General features: G+C 38.6%; 1 protein-coding gene across 6 annotated transcripts in view; it reads left to right on the top strand.

The window, feature by feature from the left end:
• DGKB (diacylglycerol kinase beta) overlaps nucleotides 1-23,455 on the top strand; it is a 565,198-nt gene that overhangs the window by 227,945 nt on the left and 313,798 nt on the right. For 5 of the 6 annotated variants that reach the window (XM_030550690.1, XM_030550689.1, XM_030550688.1 and 2 more), the window contains exons 14-17: nucleotides 724-756; nucleotides 5,651-5,767; nucleotides 14,380-14,453; nucleotides 23,241-23,315. In XM_030550690.1, coding sequence (XP_030406550.1) covers nucleotides 724-756; nucleotides 5,651-5,767; nucleotides 14,380-14,453; nucleotides 23,241-23,315 — 299 coding nt within the window. The remainder of the gene's footprint in view (nucleotides 1-723; nucleotides 757-5,650; nucleotides 5,768-14,379; nucleotides 14,454-23,240; nucleotides 23,316-23,455) is intronic. The other variant, XM_030550691.1, reaches the window with a different exon arrangement.

The raw sequence follows: 23,455 nt of genomic DNA, 5'->3' as shown, positions 1-23,455 counted from the left end.
TTGGAAAGCTTGTAATAAAACAGCTCTCACAATAAATGGGTAACTCATGTTTCCTTGACCCTTGTTAGTCAGTTCCAAGATGCTTATGGCACAGAGTCAGCTTTTGCTGAATTATGCTCTGCTTCTGGAGATTGATGATCAGATGTCCATGAATCTATTTGCTCTGTCAAGTGCCTTCAATACAGTTTATTGCACACCTTAGTGGGAGTAGACAGAGCTATATTTGTGAATGTCACAATTTCATTTTTTAAAAGGTGTAGTAGTGTATACCTTTGCCTATCAACAGAAAACAGAAATTCTTTCTGTACATGCACACTGTATAGGTTCTTAACCAATTAGTAGAAAAAGATTGTTTATCAGTCTCTCCTGGCCTTGGACTAGGATTCAGAAAATTAAAAGGATAAAAAAAGAAGAAAATATTTACAAGAAGCAAAAGGTGTCTCTTTAAACTATTTCAGGCAACACAGACATTCTTTCTCTGAATCTGTAACCAAGTGTTCCAGCCTCATTCTCAGAAATATGAATCATGTGATGTGGTAGCCATAATGCTGTGAGAATATACTTTTGTGGAAGTGTGTCAGTAATAGGAATAAACCAGCTCACTTATTTGTTGATTACTTGTTCAGCATGACTGTTGTAATTTAATGTTCCTTTTAGTGGATTTCCCTTCCCATCTCCCATTGTTCTAATGTTTTAGCTGAAACTGTTTTTTTTTTCCAACAGACTCTACCCACTTTAGGAGTTTCACTCCCTGAGGTGCGTAACATAGAGGTGTCCACATATACATAAGTGTAAAAGGGTCTTGATATTGCAACATTCTTCTTGCAATAAAGTGCATTTTGGGGCTGGCCTAGTGGTTTAGTGGTGGAAGTGTACACTGTCATTTGAAAAGCCCTGTTTCAGTTTCAGATTCTTTCTCCCTTATCTGGAGGCAGTGCTTCATGGTACTCAACAAATAACTCCCTGGAGTGATAGGATGGAACTTGGATCACTCAATATCTAACAGCCAAAGGATAGTTTGACAAAGTAGGGAATGTGAGGGGGAGAAAAAAGGGATATGAAAGGAGGGAAAATGTGTAGAATTAGAGTACTCACTTGGTATAACAAGGGTTGTTTTGAATGTTATCAATCTGAAGAATGGACAGAAGAGCATAACAATTTGATTCCTTAAGCCATCAAAATGTACATTAACTTTTTAAAGTGTTACATTAAGTAACTCTCACCCATGTCCATCAGACAAAATAATTTACAGCTACATCATTCATTTTATATGTCCTAATGAAAAAAATCATTGAATAGAACATAGTTGCAGTATAAATGTCTCCCACCTTGAAAATAAATGTCTGCATTTTGCAATTTCATTTAAGTGTCAGCTTTGCCTAACATTAATTTAGAAGTTGTGCACCATTATTCAGAAATGTTTTTATTAAATTATCTCTTTAAAATGCCATTTTTAATTTCTAATAAAACCTTGGATATCACAGTAATATCCTAATTCTTAAAAAATATCCCTTTTTAATTGTAATTAGAAAGGAACCTTCATTTAGATTTTTTTTGATAGACGTATGCAAAACATCAGTGCCAGGGAATCTGAGAGAAGATTTTTTGGCCATGAAATGTAAATTTCTTTCTGTATTTGTATTAATGCATATGTAGAGTAAACAGTCAAGATGTAGGTCATAGTATACTATACTATCTATACTATGAGCCAAATCCTTGTTGGTGCAACACACACAAAAATCCTGTGCCTAGCAGCAGGAGTGTGGGATAGAAGGTGGACAGTCCCTTATCTGCCCTTTCCAAAACATTACAGAGACAACACTCTTCTGGCACCCAGTGACATACTCTGGTGTCCTATATGTCCTGTATCTAAGCTAGGTGGCAGGAAGTACAGAGATTGCTGAGTATAGGGTAGCCTGTGTACGTCAGACCAAAATAAGGCAATTCATGATCCTAAGCACACTGCAGCACGCCACTTGCTCTGGTTCTGCCACTACATCCCTGCCCCAGCAATGTGACCCCACCATCACTTGGAAAAGTGACAGCAGGTGCCCATAACAGAGAAACACTGTTTTGGTTCTGTACATTTGAGATATTTAGAGTTGCAGTTGGGATTGGTGGATGTATTGCAACACCATTTTTGAAGCAGGCATTGGATTCACTGAGGCAGTCCCTGGTGAGAAAGTCCTGTAGAAGTTAATACAAAATAAATATACTTTTTAGAAATCACTGTAAAACAATAGATTATAGTAGATAATGTCTGTTCTGTAGATTTTCATAACCTCTAATGGAGTTCTATAGCAGGAATATAATTTTTCCATTATATTCTATAGGGTATAGAGATGCTATAGAAAACTCTTATATTTCTCTTAAAGCCTGTAGATTTTTCTGTTTCTAGTGTGTGGAAAAATTTTATAGTATAACTGCAGGAGAAGCTTTCTTGTTCAGTTAGGCAAATTGTTCTCTAACCCAGACCACAAGTAATACAAGCTGGATAAAGGATGATTCTGGAAATGGAAGTATCAGCCATAGTGCCAACTGAGGGGCTTTGCTGTTATCTGTGTCTCATGCTGGGATTAAAAAAAACAACAACTGTGCTTGAGGTAATCATCACTTGCTGCTTCTAGTTTGTGAATGATCAATAACAGCAGGTTTGTACATTGTGGTAAACATCGCTTTTGTCAAGACCGTTCTCAGCAATGTAAAAATACTTTTTCTCTGAGAAACAGCATGGTGTAAAAAGAGATTTTTAACAGCACATATTAGGAATAGACCTATTTTTTAAAATAATTTATTTGTTCTCTTTTAAAATTATTTTCCCCTTTATATGTTGGATTTTACCCCTTTCCCTTACCTTCAGTATTCTGGAGTTACTATACAATATGTTGCTCAGTTTAACACTGTTTAGAGTTTGAATTCTCCCCAATCCCCTGACTTCTGTCCTTAAACCATTTTTGTATATCAGCCACAGATGGTTTTGAAATTTGAAAATACTGCAACATCAATAGCCATATTTGATCTTTTGCATCAAGATATTACAAAATCCTACTTAACTCGGGTATTTTCTCTTTATGTAATTCTTATTAATTTTTGAGTGATTGATGATGATGATAATTATTTCCAAAGTTGTTTAGAATGTTTCTTGTTATGCAGAATTTGTTTTAATATTTGAAATTGTCTCTCTTTGCTCATAGCACTAACAGATTTCCCATTTAAAAAATACTAGTGAGTGGCACAGTGGATTTATGCAAGGCATACCTGAGTTTAACTCTTGTGTGAGATAAAATATCAAAATCAGATTGATTGTCTCATCCTGGTCCCAGTTTGTAAAAATCATAAAAGCCATGCACTGTTGACAGTGTTAGGGGCAACACAGAGAGTGTGTGTGTTTTTCAGGTCAGTGCTGAGGTACATTGCCAAGGCTGTTCAGGTAAGCTTGTACAATGCCTGGCCAACACTGTTAATCTGTCCCTTGAATAAGCATTAAATGTACTTTGATATTTAAAACAACTAAGCTACGTGCCAGATTCTTGGGCCCTGTGAAGGGGCATGTCCTCACACTGGTATGGAGGAGACTAACAAGCTCTTCTGGGCATGTTCCACACTAACAAGATGCACCTTGAAGGAGGAGCAGATTAAAAGGGGGAATTTACCACTGGAAGGGGTGGTGAACAGGAAGAAGGCTGCTCCACCCAGAGACCGAGAGTAACAGAAGTAGTTCAGCAGAGGAGGAAACAGTCACAAGATGCGCTAAACCCCAAACCATTCTGATTGTCAGAAAAGCAGTATGTGCCAGGAAGAGGGGTAGAAAGTTAAACCCCACAAAGGGGTAATGTACTCTGGGAGACTAAGCCCTTAGAGCTGAATATCCAGGGGTTATCTGAGAGACTGGCCGTCTTTCCAAACAGATCCTCCTTTCTCACAAGGGGAAGGGAAGAGGAGGAGCCAATCCTCCGTCCCTGTGCTGTTGCCTCAGAAACCTTCCCCAAGTGCCAGAGGGTAAACAATGGACTGTGCAGGGAGCCCCTTCCCAGCCCACTATAATCCTATCGTACTGGCACAGAAATGCAAAACTTTCAAAAGGCCAACTTAACTGGCCTCTTGAAGATTCTCCCTGTATAGGGAAAATATCCAGCAAGTATAGAGTGCCATATCTGTTTTGTGCTATACACCTGTAGGCTCCTATTGGAGGTCAGAATGCTACTGTCCTTCAGCAATCCCTGGCTACTGAAAAGGTCTCTTTGTGGCCATAGGTGCCAGGTACAACTTAGAGCATCCTGAGCCAACTAGGAGCACTAATTTCTGCCAGGGCAAGAATAACCCCTGCCCAGCCCCTGATTTTGGGAACACAATGATGGTATAAAGCCACTGCTGCCCGCCAACTAAACCCCAATAACAATAGTGCTGTTCAGGCATTGTACTAAGCTGAATGTCTTTCAGCTGTGCCAGAGAATCTGTGTCAAAATCTCTTACTAATTAGTTTAAACTCCTTTAGAAAGAATGGGACAAAATAATTGCAGTGAAACCCCATTGCCTTTGTTGCAAGTACCCCAGGGACTGATTTGCCCCAGTATGTAACATAAGCTGTGGCATTTAATACATTGCTTATTGAGCACAGCTGGGGGGAGTGAGGCTAGTGGCACAAAAGTGCCCTTCATGTGGTTTCCTGCTGAGGTAGTTCTGTGCTAGTCTAATCCCCTGGCTAGTTTAAAGCCCCTTTGCATATCTGGAGTGATATAAAATTAATGGAGCACAGCCCAGGATTGGGGACACAGATTTTAAGTAATCAAGATCTGCCATATCATTTTGCATTGTATTTTGTGGACATGTGAAAAAGGACAGGATGAGTCTATTTTATAAATAGAAAAATAAATGAATAATACAGAGAACAAGTAGAATTCTTCCTCTCTTTAATTTCAATGATATCACAAAGTTTGGTGAAACTAGTTGATAAACAGTTGAAAATCTGGTTGTCAAATCTCACAGTATTTGTCTTTCTAAAGAGTTATGTCTTCTCTGCCTTTCACCCACCCATATGCCCTATACATCAATCTTATCAGAAGTTGCCAGCCTCTTAGAAGTCTAATGTAGGTTAGCTATGCTCTCTGTATATTGTTTCCCTGTTCCCCAAGATATATCTTTTATAAAAGAAAAGATTTCTCTTAAATCTATATAGTCAGTTTATTACAGTACCTGAAAGTATGAGTATATTTTGCCAGTACCCAATGAAAGTGCCCTCAAAAAACTGTCTGTCCTGCATCAGAAACAGTTTTCTAGCGATTAGTAATCTATTAAAGAATTTCATTTTAAATTATTAGGATTTTATGTGATTAACTTCCACATTAGAGAACCTAGACCTGGCAGATGAGGATAATACGATGTCAGATTATCTTTCACACCATTGCATTTGTTTTGTGATTGGGCAGTTGTCATCTATCTATTGCCTAGTCTCTATGGCACATCTAGTCACATAAATAGATGTTGTGTGAAGTATCCCAACATCACATAGTGACTTGACCGAGATCTCATTTTCGCTAATGCGGGATCTGAATGTTTGCCTCTCGTAGAAAAGCTAGTACGTGGTTCCACTCCGTCAGCTAAAGTAAACTTGCATTCCATGTTAAAATTGCCTTTTGTACTTTTCTTCTAGGAAAGACAGGCAACTGTGAAAAAAGAAAAGAGTTGCCTCCAGCAAATGAACAAATTGGGAGAACGGACTAAGATGCAAAGAGCAAATTCTGTCACTGTAGATGGACAAGGACTTCAGGTATGGTGGTTGTTGTTGTTGTTCTATTTATTTTATATGGGCATTTATAGATTAAGAGAAGACAATACACTAAGCAACCTTAAAAAGGAACCATTTCCTACAGTACGATATGAATATTTTCAATACTTCTAAGTATTGGAAAATACTACCATTTACCTTACAAAAATGCAAATGTTTCCTTCTCTAAGGATGTCATCTGTGCAAGATTCTCATTCCTGGTTCTCAGCTCTCTAGAATGAGACAGGTGGAACTTCTGAAGCTCTTAAAATATTTTTAGCCACAAAAATGTACCAGTACCAGGCCGAAGCATGATTCAGGCCCCTCAGTAGCTGATTGTACAGCCTATGTTGTCCGTACATTGCAGATAACACTAAGCTTAGTGTTTCCATTTATCTGATACATGGTGAAGGGACTCTATTTTTTTTTCATTTTGTAAAGCACCATGCACACACATGGAACTATATGAACAATAGTAGAGTAGTACCATGTTTCTTACCAGGATTCAAGCTTGATTGCAGGCAAAATTGCGGAGGCTTTGTTCATATGAGCCTCAATTTATAGTAGTAGGTCAGGGAAACAACCGGAAGATAGTGGCACCTTAGAGCCTGTTAGGGTGTTTCCGTTGGAATTTTCAGAAGCACTAAGGTGCAGTTTCAGGTATTGGTTTAACTTTTAAAGTCTTAAATGGCTTGGTTCATCCTGTGTACTTCAAAGTCCCCCTTTTTCCTCATGCAATGCTGCAGTAGTTGGCAGTAAAATAACTGTACCTGCTTGGGCAAGGGATCTGGGTGAAACCAAGCAGAGACACCTGTGATACCTGCACACCAATGCAAGGAGCCTGGGTAACAAAATGCTAGAACTAGAACCAGATATTATAGGGATAATGGAAACACGGTGGAATAGTAGTCATGCTTGGAATACAGGTATTGACGGGTATGTGCTGCTCAGGATGATAGAGATAAAGGTAAAGATGGTGGAGTAGTATCATATACCAATGGTGAGGTAGAAATTAGAATTGGTATAAGGATTAAATGAAATCTGTTTGGTGTAAGGGATAAAATTAAATCATTTTGGGAAAGAAGGCAACAGTGGGATGATGCTTGGGGTCTGCTACAGATCTCCAGGATCCAGTTTATATAAGGGCAGAGACTTCTTTAACATTTTTAATGAAATAAATACAGCTGGGAATTGTGTGATTATGGAGACTTTAATTTCCCAGATATAGACAAGAGGACAAGTGCTACTAATAATGATAGAACCCAGATATTCCTGGATGTGATAGCAAACAGATTTCTTCACCAAATAGTCACTGAACCAAAAAGAGGGGATGCTATTTTAAATTTAGTATTGATAAGTAGCGAGAATTACTTAGAGGGCAACCTTGGTTTGAGTGATCATGACTTAATGCAGTGTAATCTAAAATTACATCTGCAGCTGGGGACCTTGATTTTAAAAGGGCAATTTTAAAAAAAATTAAGAGAATTAGTTAAGGAAGTTAACTGGACTGAAGTCAAGAATCTGAATGTGGATGAGGCTTGGAATTACTTGCAGAAACTATCTAGAGCCTTCACCCAAGCAAGGGGAAAAAATTTGTAGGGAAGAGTTGCAAACAAAACTAGCTGGACAAGCTTCTCAAACAAAATATTAAGAGAAAGCAGAAAGCCTGCAAGGAATGGAAAAAGAGATGGCTCATAAAGGAAAGCTACCCACTGGAGGTCAGAAAGTGTAGGGGAAAAGTGAGAACTGCCAAAAGCCAAGAAGAGTTGGAGTTTACAAAGGAAATTAAAACCAACAATAAAAGGTACTTTAGCCATAGGAAGGAAACAAGGAAAGAACTGGAACCACTAAGGACAGAAGATGGGTGGAGATTAAAAATAATATAGGTGTAGTCCAACTTCCAACCGAATATTTTACCTCAGTTTTTAGTAAGAATAATGAGGAGTTTGGGGGGCAGTAGCAGGTGGCTAATGGGAATGAGGATATGGAAGCAGAAATTACTACATCTAAGGCGGAAGTCAAACAGCTTAATGGGACCAAATCAGGCCTAGATAATCTTCGTCCAAGAATATTAAAGGAACTGGCACATGAAATTGCAAACCCAATAGCAAGGATTTTTAATAAATCTGTAAACTCAGGGTTGTGCCCTGTGACTTGAGAATTGCAGATATAGTACCTATATTTAAGAAAGGAAGAAAAAGTGGTCTGGGAAACTACAGTCCCATTAGTTTGACTTCAATTGTATGCAAAGTCTTGGAACAAATTTTGAAAGAGAAAGTAGTTAAGGACACACAGGTAAATGGTAATTGGGATAAAATACAACATGGTTTTACATGACCTTACAAAAGGTCATGCCAGACCAACCCCAATCTTTTTATCTTAAAAAAAAAATGATTTTCTAGACAAAGGTAATGCATTAGATCTAATCCACTTGGATTTCTAGTAAGGCATTTGATACAGTTCCACATGGGAAATCATTAGTTAAATTGGAGAAGATGGGGATAAACACACAAATAGAAAGATAGGTAAGGAACTGGTTAAAGGGGGAGGCTACAGTGGGTCATACTGAAAGGGGAACTGTCAGGCTGGATGGAGGTTACCAGTGGAGATCAGTCCTGGAACCAACCTTCTTTAACATTTTCATAATGACATTGAGACACAAAGTTGGAGTGTGCTAATAAAATTTGTAGATGTCACAAACCTGGGAGGTATTGCCAATACAGAGAAGGATGAGAATATCACACATGATGACTTGAATGACATTTAAAACAGGAATAGAAATGGGATGAAATTTACTAGTACGAAATGAAAGGTCATGCATTTAGGGACTAACAACAAGAATTTTTGCTCTAAGCTTCGGATGTATCAGTTGGAAGCAACAAAGCCAGAGAAAGACCTTGTCAATTGCAGGATGACTGAGAATTGCCAATATGGTGTGGGCATGAAAAAAGGCTAAAGAAATACTAGGATGCATCAGGAGAAGTGGAGAAATGGATGCATCATGCATCAGTGGAGAAAGCAGGTGTTATTACCATTGTACAAAGCTCTAGTGAGGCCTCTGTGACATTTCACTCCATATTCTTTATGAAAATATGCTTATGATACATATATGACATAACTGAGATATACTTAATGCAAGATGGCTCATGTAAGATATGTTTGGAAAGATTATGATTTACTGAATATAATTATCCAATTTGTATGCCTGTATCATTTCTGTATCTGAAGTTAGGAATATTAACTACGTATCTGTATTTCAAATGTGTTACTTTGGGTCTCAACCCCAACCAGCCCTTCAGGTACAACAGTGGAAAAGCCAGATAGGGCTAATGGGCCATTATCAGAGATAATGGACTGTGAAAGAAGTTAGTCTTCCTGTGGATGCTGGAGACAGCCTATGAGCTATGGCTGCCACAGCCATGCAAGACAGGTGTCCAAGTCACCCATACTTGATACCCCTCCTCTCCTTTTGGAATGCCACTGGTTTTTCACTAGAAGACAAAGGGTTCCCTCCTTGCACAAGAACTATATAAGGCAGGGGAGTGACATCATCATGGGTCTCCTCTGCCTCCTCACCCAAAGAGACACTGAAAAACACTGGGAGGCAAGAACTGAAAGGGGTGGGGGAGAAGGGTTGAACCCAAGGTTGGTTAAAAGAGCATCTAGCTTGTGAGTAATAATACCTGAGGTCTCAAGAGGGAGACCAGTGCAGTTGCCTTTCAAGACTTCCTGTAATCTGCCTTCAGCAATATCTAGGGTGAGAAATTCTATTTGTAACCAATTTCTTTAGTGAAACTAGCTTAGCTTGCGTGTTTCTTTTCATTTGCTTAGTAATCTGCTTTGTTCTGTCTACTGCCCCTTTTGCCACTTGAAATCTGCCTTTTGTAGTTAATAAAATTTGTTTTGTTTATTATTAAACCCAGTTTCTGTAACTTCTAACTGGGTGGTGCAGGGGCGAGAAGTTGTGCATAGCTTCTTCCACACTGAGAGAAGAGGCGGATTTTATAATATATCTTTAGGTCTGCGCTCCAATGGAGGTGGACATGTGTGTGCTGGGAAAGTCCCTTAAACTGAGCCTTCCCAGAACTGATCTCAGTGGCTGTTTCGTTCTGCAGTTGGGTGTGTTGGAGGAGGCTTAATAGCCTGACTCAGCAAGACAGGTAAAAAAGGGTACTCAAACTGGCATAAGAGGCGGGTTCAGTGGTATCTCAAGGGGTCCAACCTGTCACAGCCTCATCTGGAATACTGTGAGCAATTCTAGTCTTCCGTGTTTAAGAAAGATGAATTCAGATTGGAACAGGTGCAGAGAAGGGCTACTAGGATGACTAGGAGAATGGAGAACCTATCTTATGATAGGAGATTTAAGGAGGTTGGCTTGTTTAGCCTAAGAAAACAAAGGCTATGGGAAGATATGATTGCTCTCTATAAATACATCAGAGCGATAAACACCCGGGAGGGAGAGGAGTAATTTAAGTTAAGGGCCAATGTGGCACAAAAGCAAATGGATATAAACTGGCCATCAATATGTTTGGGTTTGAAATTAGACAAAGGTTTCCAACCATCCAAGGAGTGATGTTCTGGAACAGCCTTTGAAGGGACATGGTGGGGGCAAAAACCTAATGTATGTTGTGACAGACCCCGGCCAGTGGGGTACAGGAGTGTGGTAGAGGGCAAATATACTGGTCACTGGATGAGTAGTTTTCTGTTCCCTGAGTGACCAGAGCAGGGGCGGCACTAGAGTAATCAGGAACTAGCTAGAACCAATTAAGGCAGACAGGCTGATTAGAACACCTGCAGCCAATCAAGGCAGGCTAATCAGGGCACCTGGATTTAAAAAGGAGCTCACTCCAGTCAGGTGGGGGGGGGAGCCAGAGGAGAGGAAGTGCGTGTGAGGAGCTGAGAGCAAGAAGCGCAAGGAGCTGAGAGTGAGAGGCTGTGCTGCTGGAGAACAAAGGAGTACAAGCATTATCAGACACAAGGAGGAAGGTCCTGTGGTGAGGATAAAGAAGGTGTTTGGAGAAGGCCATGGGGAAGTAGCCCAGGGAGGTGTAACTGTCATGCAGCTGTTACAGGAGGCACTATAGACAGCTGCAATCCGCAGGGCCCTGGGCTGGAACCCGGAGTAGAGGGCGGGCCTGGGTTCCCCCCAAACCTCAGACACAGGAGAAGTTAACCCAGACTGTGGGGAAGATCACTGAGGTGAGCAAATCTACCAATAAGCGCAGGACCCACCAAGGTAGAGGAGGAACTTTGTCACAATGTCAAGAGTGAACTTGGTATGTTGATGGAGGGGATAGTATGATGAGAGTGCCTAAAATGCCATATGATCAATCCACGACTCCTGTCAGCAAATACCTCAAATGGCTGGAGATAGAACACTAGATGGGGAGGGCTCTGAGTTAATACAGAGAATTCTTTCCCAGGTTTCTGACTGGTGGGTCTCACCCATCTGCTCAGGGTCTAACTGGTCGCCAGATATGGAGACGGGGAAGAATTTCTCCCCGCGTCAGAGTGGCAGAGACTTTGTGAGGTTTTCACTTTCCTCTGCAGCATAGTCTGAACTAGAGTAAATGATGTACTCTCTATAATGTGAAGGCATTAAATCAACATTTGAAGACTTCAGTAACTCAGGCAGAGGTTATGGGTCTATTATAGGGTGGACATGTGAGGTTTTGTGGCCTGTAATGTGCAGGAGGTCAGAGTAGATGATCATGATGGTCCTTTTGGTCGTAAAGTCTGTGGATCTATGAGATTCTCCAGATCTGTGAGGCTTTTAATTTTTGAACTTATTTTATAGTTCTTCCTAACAATGTTTATATAAGGACTCAGATTTGAGTAAATTCAGTAAATATAGTAAATTGTCCATTCATATTGTTGTCCTAATTTTCTGTATAAAGATATCTGTTGCTAAATTTTTGTAGCTGGGTAATTAAGGTTAATGTGTATTTTTACTACTTAATTACACAGTTAGATAACAAATGTTTATACTTTGGATCAATAATAATCCAAGACAAAAATTTTATTTTATAATCTTACCATCTCCCTGTAAAATATAGAAACTGCCATCAGTAATTTACTCAAAACAGGTGTTCAGGCAGTTTAGCTTGGAAGACAAATATTTGGATCAGAAAACTTAATAATTGGCACTTATTTACTGTTTTATATTCTCAAAACACTATATAAACACTAACAGAGCTTCACAACATTTCTGTGAGATTAGTAATATTGTCCTCATTTTAAAGATAGATCTAGTCTTCTATTGAAAACAATGGCAAGACTTCTACTGCAGGATTGGGCCCAGATAATTTAAGTGACCTGTTCTGTAACTTCAGGAAGGCCTTCTTTAAATTAAATTAAGGCATGAAAATGTTCACTAATTTAGTCTAAATCTCAGGTTGCATTTTGAATTATCTGGAAATGTCTACATTATTTAGAAAAGTCATTTAGAAAAGCTATAAGGAATTAATTGAAAGAGACCTAATTTTTTTCAGAATGGAATAGAATAGAAATTGATTATTAGGCTATTTAGATGGTCCAGGAAATTTTACCTATGATAATGTAGTTGGACTTTGAAATATAAAAGCTTTGAAAGAGAAATAATTGCATGTATGAGATTTATTTTTTTGTTTAGAAAAGTATCAAGAAAAAAACGTAATCACAGAAGAAAGTGCAGGTAACTCAGTGGCACTGAGGATCTGTGCTACTTAGAGAAGACTATTAATCATAGTTAAGCACATTAATCTTGCTTCTTTCTAGCTAACCAGCATAATGATCAGGATTATTATTTCTAATTAGAGGAAGTAATAGATCATGTGTAACCTTAAGATGAGTCTCATTAATTAACCTGAGTCCTAAGGGATTTCAGATAGGTAGTCCATCTTTGTCACAATGAGTATCATTGGTTTACACTTAGTTCACAGGAACAAACATAACTGGAATTGGACTAAACAACTAAAATTGATTAAAATTATAGATAAGAAATAAATATATGACAATCCTTAATATATGCTGCAATTTTATATCCAAAGTATACTGATGCACAAACATCCAATGCATACTCTGTATAGGTATGTTGGACCTGCTTCTGATGTTGTATTGGTTTTACACTTGGGTAACTACAGTGACTTCACTGGACTTTGGTGTAAAGTAGATCAGAATCAGATCCACTTTGTATATAATTATAGGTGGAACTGATAGTACTATCTATAGGTAAGGTTGCCTGACACTTCACCATTTCAGAGAATGAGATTAAGGAGAAATACTTTATTTTGCCAATGTTAAAAAAAAAAGTATAGTTACTTCATTTAGAAGCACTATTGTCTCGGTACTTTGGAGCAAGGACTTGAATTTTGATAGAGAAACCGAATTTTTTGTTCGGTATGTGCGTTTTGCTGTTTCCATCAAAAATCAACCTAATCTGGCCAATTTATAAACCTCTGAAAAATCTCAGTTTGTACATACTCAATGGAGACTTCCTAGAGTTTAGCAAAAAAAACTCCCTGAAGATGCCATCTGCACTGAGTATGCTCCAGCCCACAGCTACAGGAGCTGAACAGGATTTTGCCACGGGGATCAGATACAACAGCTGAGAGCAGGGACACTCTTAATTCTGGCTTTTGCTAACTTGTGAGTGTTCAACTTTGCAATCTTAATGTTCATTTAAGGTGTTTTTTCATGTAATGTTTGTATAAAATGGTCTGGAGAACTTTAATGTAAAATTGTTGCTTAACGGATTGAAAAAGGATACAAGATCAGATCCTCAGCTGGTGAATATTTTCATAAAATCATTTATGTCAATCAATCTATGATAATTTACATCAGCTGAGGATGTGCCCCATAATATCTGAAAGTGCAGAGCAATTATATTGTCTACTAAGGTGGTGATAGTTTTGCATCTAAGCTAAAAACTGATGTCAATATCTGTTATGTTACATCCCCAACTGAGGGAGGGGAAGCAGATAGAGAGCAATCATTTCTCCAATATTAGTATTTCTATCTTTGACTGGTACTGATTGCTATACTTTTTTTTAAAAAAGCATGGTTTTATGCCATTTCAATTAGTGAGGGTTAGTAACATGAAAAAAAATACTGATCATCTTGTGACATCACCTTTAGGTTCAACATTTCACATAGTTTAGGTTTAGACACACCTGGAGACTTGGCTGAAAACATACCCCAAAAGACTGGGAATGCTAGTTTTAAATTGTTTAAAAAAACCACTTTTTTCTTGAGATACTGTGTTTTCTTTATTGCTTTTCTGCCATGGGATATACCTGCTCTCTCAGATCAAAGTAATTAATTTCTTGCATCAGCAGATGTGTACATCCTTTATTTAGGTATATAGTTTATATTTGCCAATGCTGAATTGATTTCAATGGAACTTATGTTTAAAATGGCAGCACAACAGTATGCCAGAGCGAGAATAATAAATGACACAATTTGTAAAAACTCAGTCAAAAGGGAATCATTGCAAATTGTGGAATTGTTTCAACTGGATTACAGTTACAGGAGCACAGCCTGAGTTTGCATTAAGCTTGTTGCTTTCTGTCTGTTGTAGGATAAATCAAAGGCAACATACAACATTAATGAATGCATGTGTTATTCCCTACTTTTAGATCACTCCGGTTCCAGGAACTCATCCGCTTTTAGTTTTTGTCAACCCTAAAAGTGGGGGTAAACAAGGAGAAAGGTATGTTCTTTACTTTTTTTTATTTTACAAGTATCAGTCTTTCTGATATGTTGATCCTTTGTGTCAAAATGTAGTTGACAAGCTGAAGAACAGATCTAGAGCAACTAGTTTGAATGACTTCGGGAGTACATTTTAACAATGTGATGCCTTAGATTTGGACATCCCTAGTATCCTTTTCAGATAGGTATTAGTACAGTAGTTAGTGACGAGGGGTTCTGTGCAACATTTTTCCTTCAAGACCCCCAATATTAACTATATCCAGTGATTTATTTATATAATTACTCCTGAGGGGATTCTGCCCCAAAAAGTTTAAAATTATGCAGCAGAAAATTTTATTTGCACAATGTTTCAAAATTCTGCAAAATTCAGCAAATTTTATTAATAAATAAATGTGGCTCCAGCATGGCAGTGGGGAGCATAGGCCACTGGCTACAATGAGATGGGAGATCAGCCTGAAGCCCCCACCTCCTTTGGTATAGGGACTCGGCAGTGAGGCTTCACCTGATCCTGAAACAGTGCAGGGGCTGCACCTGCTCCACAAATACCCCAGGGCCCTGGCCCTCTGCACCAGGTGTGGGTGAGCAGGCTCATCTCAGCAGGATCCATGTGCAGATGAGCTTAGTGTGGGGAGATCTAGGTGTAAAGTTTCTGTGTGGGTCAATCGGTGCAGGCAGCTCAGTGGGAGATCTGGATGCACAGGGGCTCATTGAGGGGTTCCAGGCGCAGGGGCAATGGGACTCTGCAAGGATCCAGGTGAAGATGGTTGGGGCTCAGCAGGAGGAGTCTGGGTGCGGCAGGTTCAGTGTGGGGGTCTGGGTGCTGGGAGAGTGAGGCTTGATGGGGTGGGGTCCATGTGCAACTGGTTGGGAGCAGTGGGATGAGGGTCTGGGTGTGCAGGGCTTGTTGGAGGGGTCCATGTGCAGAGGGGAAGGGCTTGTCAGAGTGAGAGTTCAATGGGAGTGTTTAATGGGCGTGCTCCAGCTGTTGCCAAGGGGATGTCACAAGCCAGACTCCTGCTTTCCCCAGTGATTCCCCTATCCTCTTTTCTTCTCCATTCCCACCCTCACTCCCACATTTCCTTCCCCTGATCTATTTCACCCCCCCTCCTTCCCCATTGTGTCTTCCCCTTGCCACCCCTTCCCTCATTTCCCTCATCTCCTCTTACCCCGCACCCCTGCGGTCACTCACTGTTGTACACAGAAAAGGAGCACGACTAGCACTAGGACCCAGGAGGTGGCATTCAGCTTCAGAGTCAGCAGAGCCCAGATGCAGCTCTGCGCTTGCAAAAATTGAGGTGGGGACAGTGGCACATAACCCCCTATGCACCCCAGTGCCTTTCCTCTGTTTAGAGGGGGGTAATCCCCCACCAAAATGTGCCCTTGGTCACCCCCACCCCACATGGCATCCCTTTGCTTCCCTGCAATTTTCTGCAGGAATTCTACGAGGGGACATTTTCTGCAGATGTGCAGTTATGCAGAATCCGCTCAGGAGTATTATAATTTAATTTGGGCTTCTATCTCTTGTATTAATTTTGATATTTTAACAATTCTCTCTATAATTCCCATAATAGTTAGCCATTCAGGTGTATGTTCTATCAAGAGCAATAAACACACTTTTTGTTCTAATGTAAATCTACCCTTAATAAGAACAATAAAAAAAAGTTTTCTGCCCTCATTATAATACTGGCCACAATGGCCAAATATTATGAGGACTACAAAAGGAAAGCATTAAAATAATAGGTTTAAAGTATTAAGTCCTGATCCTGCAAACACTTACATATGTGTTTAACTTTATGTATGTCAATAGTCACATTGACTTTAATGGGACTATTCACATGTGTGTAAGTGTAGCTTAGCAGAGACACTACCCCAGCACAGCCATGACAAAGTGTTGGCAGAGAGCCCCTTCCCACCCCCAACTCATCTGCCGAGGTTGCTGCTTTGGGGTGTCCAGCAGACACAAGTTTGAGAGCTAACACCCACTACGATGCTTGGGGCAGCTCAGACTTCTTAAAACTATTTTGTCAGGCTGTCTGCAACACGTGGAGAAATCACTGTATCAGTTACTCTCAAATCATGTTTTCAAGATTTACTTCAAAAGCCACGAGTGCTAGAAATATAATTTTATTTTCAACTAAAGCTGAAATTCTAGTGTCATCATGCAACTTCAGGAGCCAGGGTAGTGCTTGTAGTGCCAATGTCTTAATCTCGCCTTGACACTCTCAGAAGGCTAGGTTGCAGTCTTCTAGCCAAATGCTAAATAAAGCATTCTTGGGCATTGCAGCTATTTGGGTATCCAGAAGCAGCAAAGGTTCCAGCAGTACTTCCAAATTGCTAGTCAAGGGAAGGCATAAATATAACCTCTGCCATTTTTCTCCAGTACTCACACCCACCCCCCGAACACCAACCTTAATTTTGTCTGTCTTGGCCACTCCCCAGTTTTGGCTAGATACTGAGAAAGCTGATCAGCTGTTCTTTCTGTGTCTAATGAAATGGTGATGCAGATTGTTGTCTGCATTCTAAGGCACCACAACTCAGTTAATTCACCATGTCCCCTAATGGTCTCTCCTAATCTGTATTGGTAAAGGTGACAGAATAGAACCCTGTGGCACCCACTGGAGAAATTCTCAGACCCAAAAAGTAATTGACTAAAACTACCATCTGAATACTCAATGGAAAGGAAAAACGGGGCAACTCAAGCGAATTAGCTAATCAGTGGCATAACCCATACAGATGTTTACAATAATTTATGGTTAATTGTGTCAAAGGCAGGTAATTGATCTAAAATAGCCCTCATGGAGACTTCCCAATCAATCACCACAAGGATGCTGTCCATAAGTGAATCTGGAACTATCTTTGCACCATAGGCAGACCTAATCTCACTAGAAATTGTGCTCTTGGCCCATATGCAGGATATCCTCTGAAGAGGATTTTGCTCTATATCTTTAAGGTGTACTGCTCTGGTCATTTCATCTCAGTGCAAGTAACATTTCAGAAAAATAACAAGAATGTAATTAAGGGCACATATTGTGCTGACAGATTAAATCTTAAGTGTGAATGAGTCTTCAGTACCTGGTCATATTAGAAGTAGTTTATTTTTTAAATTTTCTTGGAATGCCTTTTTTTAATTGCTATTTGGATGGCAACCAAGGACAGGTAACAGATAATTATAGACTATAGCATCAGCACAGGGGCTGCACAGGGCAAAATAGGGCATTTTTTCTCTACTGTTTAGTACCTTGTATACTCATTTACACCTGTGCAAAATGAAATCATAGCACTTTACATCCACTTTGCACTCACTTTATACAGGTGTAAATGTGACTACTCAAAGCACGAGACAATATAGAATCATGTGCATGGTTTCTGCTTCAGACATTATATAGCTAAAGGGTAGAGGATAGGATGCAACAAAACTACAATGATTAACCGGCAATGTTTGTTATTGTCCCTTGTTAGTCCCAGATATTTTTGAGGCTGGATTTCTTTGTTATTTAGTAAAATAGTATTTGAAAGGAGAACAAGATTTTAGGTCTCTTGGAAGAAATGTGCTTTTGGTGTGTTTTTGTGGTTAGGGTTTTTTGGTTTTGGTTTTTAGTTGTGGTTTTTTTTTAAGGAACTTGAAGGAGGTAAGCGGAAATACTGTGTCGGTTTAACATCTCATCTGAAGAGTGGAATCTTTTATAGAAGATTTCTTTCCTTTAGTACTTCATTGCAATGTCAGATTTGGGAACATTCCCCAAATAGAAGTTACAGTAGTGTAAAAACACCTAATTTTTATAGACTAGAATTTCATTATCTTGGCTCACTCAGATTAAGGTGATGTTTTACTAAAAGCTGTTCTATAGTCTTTACTTAGGATTTTCTTTATTTGATGGATCATGATGAGCTGAGCTACAATTTTTAATCGAGTTTCATTCAATAAAGAAAGATTGTCACAGATTTTGTTAAGAATCCAATAGTTCTTCATGATGTTCTCTCTGTAGATCTCCACTGTGGGTACATGAACACAGCAAAAAATAACCCCAAAAATCCCAAGCCCATGGCAGTGAATCTAATCAACTGATTGGGGCTCACAGGGCTTGTGCTGTGGGGCTAAAAATAGCAGTGTAGAAGTTCAAGCTCAGAGACTCTACCCCCTTGCCATATTGTACCAACCCATTTCAATGCAGTTAGCCTTTTGGGAAGTGTACACATACCCTTCTGTTTCAGCATTATAGAACTAATTTTATAAATACCTGTAACTTTCCCTTAGTTTCTTTCTTATTCTAGCCACACCTCTGAAATTGAAGAGAAGGAAACTGAGGAATAGTTTGTAGTAGGGCAAGTGGGTATCTTCTTGAATATTGGCACAGTGCATTCACACAGCATGTTGATCTGTTGAGGCAACATATTCAGAGAACAAAAGTTACTGTGGCTAGTAGCCTCTTTTTTCTTCAACAGTATCTGGTATTGTCTTTATTGCAGGTAATAAAATTTAAATTCTTTTCAATAAGCAGTGGTCTGGCAAATGTATGTAATTTAATACAATTTTATTCTTGAGATTTTAAAGGAATCTGTATACCAGTAAACTAGAAGTTCAGCAACTAGTAGATATATTTATATAATAAAGGATACTATGAAACTTACTCCAATTATACTTTCTTTTTAAGTGGTGGGCTAGATAGTGACTCTCTGTTTACAACATTTTAACATTGGCTTGGAACAAGGATACACTACAGCTGTATAGAAAGTGTGTTTATAAAGGATTAGAAAAAATACAATTAAATAAATAATAATAGGAAAATAACATTAAGATTAAACTGACAATTTCAAGCTTTTCATATACTAAACATATATTCCCATTATAAATGAGGTTACATAGAAGTGCAGCAAATTTCATAATGATATTAAGATAGCCTCCACATACTAAACCAAATCATAACATATGATTTAAAAAATACTGTGTGCGTAAAATGGAAATTAAGTGGTTGAGAACACACTCAGTCTGAAAGATGTTCTAGAATCCAGTCTTGAGCTGACAACACTTCTATATGTGTATCCTTAAAATCTAACTAATCAAAGCAACTTTGTTTTCTATAAATAAAATACGTAGATTTACTGCCTCACTGACAGAATAGTTTAATCAACAGAAAGTGATTTTTGACAAATGGCTACACATGTGGCACCCATTACTTCCCAAGAATCTTTGTTGTTAGAGGTTACAATTCTCATGTAACATCATTACTAAATCATACAGATGTTAAACGATAACCAATGCTAGTGTTTTCCCCTCCTCATTTCCCATTTTGTTTGACAAACAAGTGATTTTGGACAATTATTTCCTTGACAAGTGCACAGAGGGATGCACTGGAGATCAGCTTTCATCCACTCACATTTCCTGCTGACTCCACCTTCAGTGTCTGTGCTGTGCAGGCTGACCTTGGCTGTTTCAGATAACTTTGGTTCAAAGTGGCTACCAACCAAGGTCCCAGCTATGACTACTATGGATTCATAAACTCATTTGGCATTGCAACTGTTTCTGCACCATCTATCAAAAATATGCTTTTTGAATTCAGACTGTCGTAACAGGAAATGTTGCTACTTTTTACAGTTTTTAATGAAAGGTACATCTCACTATGCCTAGTGCTCTACTCCTTTCTCCATGTCAGTATGGATGTTTTAAAGCTAAATTCACCTAAATATGAATGCCGCTAATGCACCACTCTTCTGACCAATTTCTCCTCCCAGTCTAGCCACCTTTCCTTTACAGAGATGATTTTTAGCTCTCAGTAGATTGTTGTCTGTGTTATTCTTTTAAAGGCTTGATTTTAGTCCCAAGAAAGTCAGCCCAACTCAATGTAGCAGTCTGCCCAATGAGCTATGCGCAGTGGCACTACCCACCACTCTGCCTCCTGATTCTGTCTGCAGTCCTCTGTCCCCCAGAGCCAGTCACAAGGCAAGGTGCCTTTATTCTCCTCTTCTACATGTAAAAGCAACTTATTTGATCAGAACATGTCAGAATAATTGTTGTTTGCTACTCTACATATCAAACTGGGGCAGAGAAATTATTTAACTGTCCACTTCCCAATCTTGAGCTTATCACTCACATTGTTTCAGCCAATTACAGTTTAACATGAAGGGAAACATTTACAGGCAATTTCTTCCTCCTTGGTAAATGTGTGAACTGAAATGAATCATTCCTGAGTTCTGGCTTTTGCACAAAGAGTAACATACATAAAGGTGTAAGTTATTAAAATCTTAGCATTACAATAGTAGAAAGCAAGATGTGTGGGTTCACCATGACTCATCACTGAATGATTCTGATAGTGGTGACTTGAACATATCTACTGGCTGGAATAGGATATGTTCAAGTAAGAGGGCAGTGATAAGAATATTCACTAGTCTCTACAATGTGATTGGGTGAAGATTATTAGTGTTGTGAAAATATTGAGTAAGAATGTCACTAGACTGCACTGTAAACTGTGCACAGGTAGTAGTGAAAATCAGCATTATTGGTGATGAGTCATGATCCACCCCAAATAGCTAATAAATGAACATTTAAGGCACTCACCTGTGATGTGCTCTGACCACCAGGCTAAAGAATCAGTTTCCTAGTCTGTGACCCAATGAATATTTAATTATTTACACAAAGTAGAGAAGGTCTAACAGCAGACATTGAGAGAGAGATGAACTGTTGTGTCCTAACAGGACTACTGGCTATTCTGGGTTGGTGCTCTCTTAAGAGAGATTCTGCCCATCAAAGAGCAGTGGCACATATGTACATCAGCCAGCAAATTAAAAGTGCAGTTGTTTGCCCTCTCATGAATAAGGTACTGCAGACAGAGAGTATTTTAAAATCCACCTGTCGCATGTCTGGTTTAGTAATCATCATGATACTTCAGAGTAGTCTGCCCATCTTCAGGATGAAGCCAGTCACACACATTGACTTTCTCTCGTGACTGGTACCAGGGCTGTAGTAATATGAGTGAGTGAGAGTTGGTGAGGTGATTTATCAAGGGACTGACAAGCATTGATAAATTATCACGCTTTAAAGAAAATCTTCAATATGGTCATTTACAGATGACCATATATTAAGAGGTTTGTTTATATAAAGCCTTTCCCTCTCTTACCCTAGTAAATTACACATTTATTACAAAAAAGTACATAGAGATTATGTACAGGCAACTTGGTTTTTTTTTCTCATTTGAAACCATTCAGACATTGTAAGTTCAAAAGTTCAGTTCAGATGTTGTTAGAGTCCCATTTTGCTTAGGGGAATATCTGTGGACAAAGGAGCAGAGAGGAAAAATCTAATGGAAAAATAGGGTGAAAATGAAGTAAAGTAGGGAAAAAAACAACTAAACAGAGACTTTTAAAAAGGAGCAGATAAGGGAGACAGAGATATTACAGTGAAAAAACTAATACAGTATTAAAATGTGTGATTCCCTAATGTCAGTTATTCTGAGGAAATATACATTTAAATTACAGGAAGGAGGAAAGGCTTTATGAACTCAAATGAGTATGATAGATCCCAGTCATCATGTCAGAGGGCCACTCCATGAGGAATTTTCTCATCCATGAGTGAGATGTGGAAAAGAATATTTATGACAAGGAAACAATTCTAGTTGTAGTCATTACTAGGAATTATTTAAACAATTCAATACTGTGAAACAAAATATGTATCCTGGTTTTAGGAGACACAGCTTAATTTTTAACAGAAAATTATTAACGTTATTATTTGTTTTTTGTTTGTTTATCATAGTGCCTAAAACCCCTAATCATGAACATAGACCCCATTGTGCTTGTCCCAAAAAGTTTACAATAAAAAAAAAATGTGTTGCCAACCTTTTTGAGAATAGTTTTCTTTATCCTAATAAATATTTGATGACCATCTTTGGTTATGGGATACGATAACTATATCAATAAGTCCCATTGTGACATCGATATTTGTGGAAAACACTTAATTTTAACTAAGGCTTTTTAAGCCTCTTCATGACTGCTTCATACATCTCTGCTCCGCTCTTCTACTATACTTGTACTCTCCCCGTGCACCCTCTGCTCAGCACTTTCACACTAATTTTGTCTCCTAGTGATGACTCCACACCTTTTTTCGTGATGATTCCTGTTTCTGGATCAGCCTGCCCTATCAGGTGCTCCCCATTTGCATTCCTACATATTTTCAATAAATGGTCAGAACATGACAGCTCCAATTATTACAACCCAAAATTCCCATATATAAAACATTGGGGAAAATAAAAATGATTTTGTAATTTTTTGTGGGTAAAAACACTACTACTTTGCCATTTGATTGCACCCTCAAATCAAGTAGATGTCTAAATGCTAGCATTTGCATCCACAATTAATTATACCTGTAATTTTATGCCAATAATTATACCTGCAATTAAAATTGTGCTTCTAAAATTTTGTACCCAAAAGCTTTCCCAAGTGCTTTTTTGCCTCATCTCGTGCTTTGTCACCATATCTATCCCACCCACGTGCTAATGATGTCTACTCACCTGTTATTTATATACTCTGTATTTGAACCTTGTCTCAATGCTATACGTGAAAAGCTGTATGCACATCTACAAGGCTATATACATTGTAACAGAAAAATCATATATTTGATTTGCTTTATTGTAATGTGAGATTTTATCTTAAATTATTAAATTTATCAAGGTACGATTTATGTTAACTGCTTAAATTCTTTTATCCAAATTTCTTTCATTTGTTTTTTTAATCCAAAAGCATAACTTATTCATTAAAAAAAATTACTAAGCACTTTTTCCTAACTTTTTCGCCTCTGCAGAATTTACAGAAAATTTCAGTATCTTTTAAATCCTCGTCAAGTTTACAGTCTTGCTGGAAATGGACCAATGCATGGGTAAGTCAAAGACTAATAGCATTACCAGGAACTCATTTAATAAAATACTGCATAATTAAATAAACAGCCTGATACACATAGATATGGTATGTTTTGAATGTGTCAGCAGCACATATTTATGTATTAACTGCAGAAATGAA

This window comes from Gopherus evgoodei, chromosome 2 (genome assembly GCF_007399415.2).
Source record: "Gopherus evgoodei ecotype Sinaloan lineage chromosome 2, rGopEvg1_v1.p, whole genome shotgun sequence".
NCBI classification, from domain to species: domain Eukaryota; kingdom Metazoa; phylum Chordata; order Testudines; family Testudinidae; genus Gopherus; species Gopherus evgoodei.
This window is presented reverse-complemented; position numbering and strand designations above follow the sequence as displayed.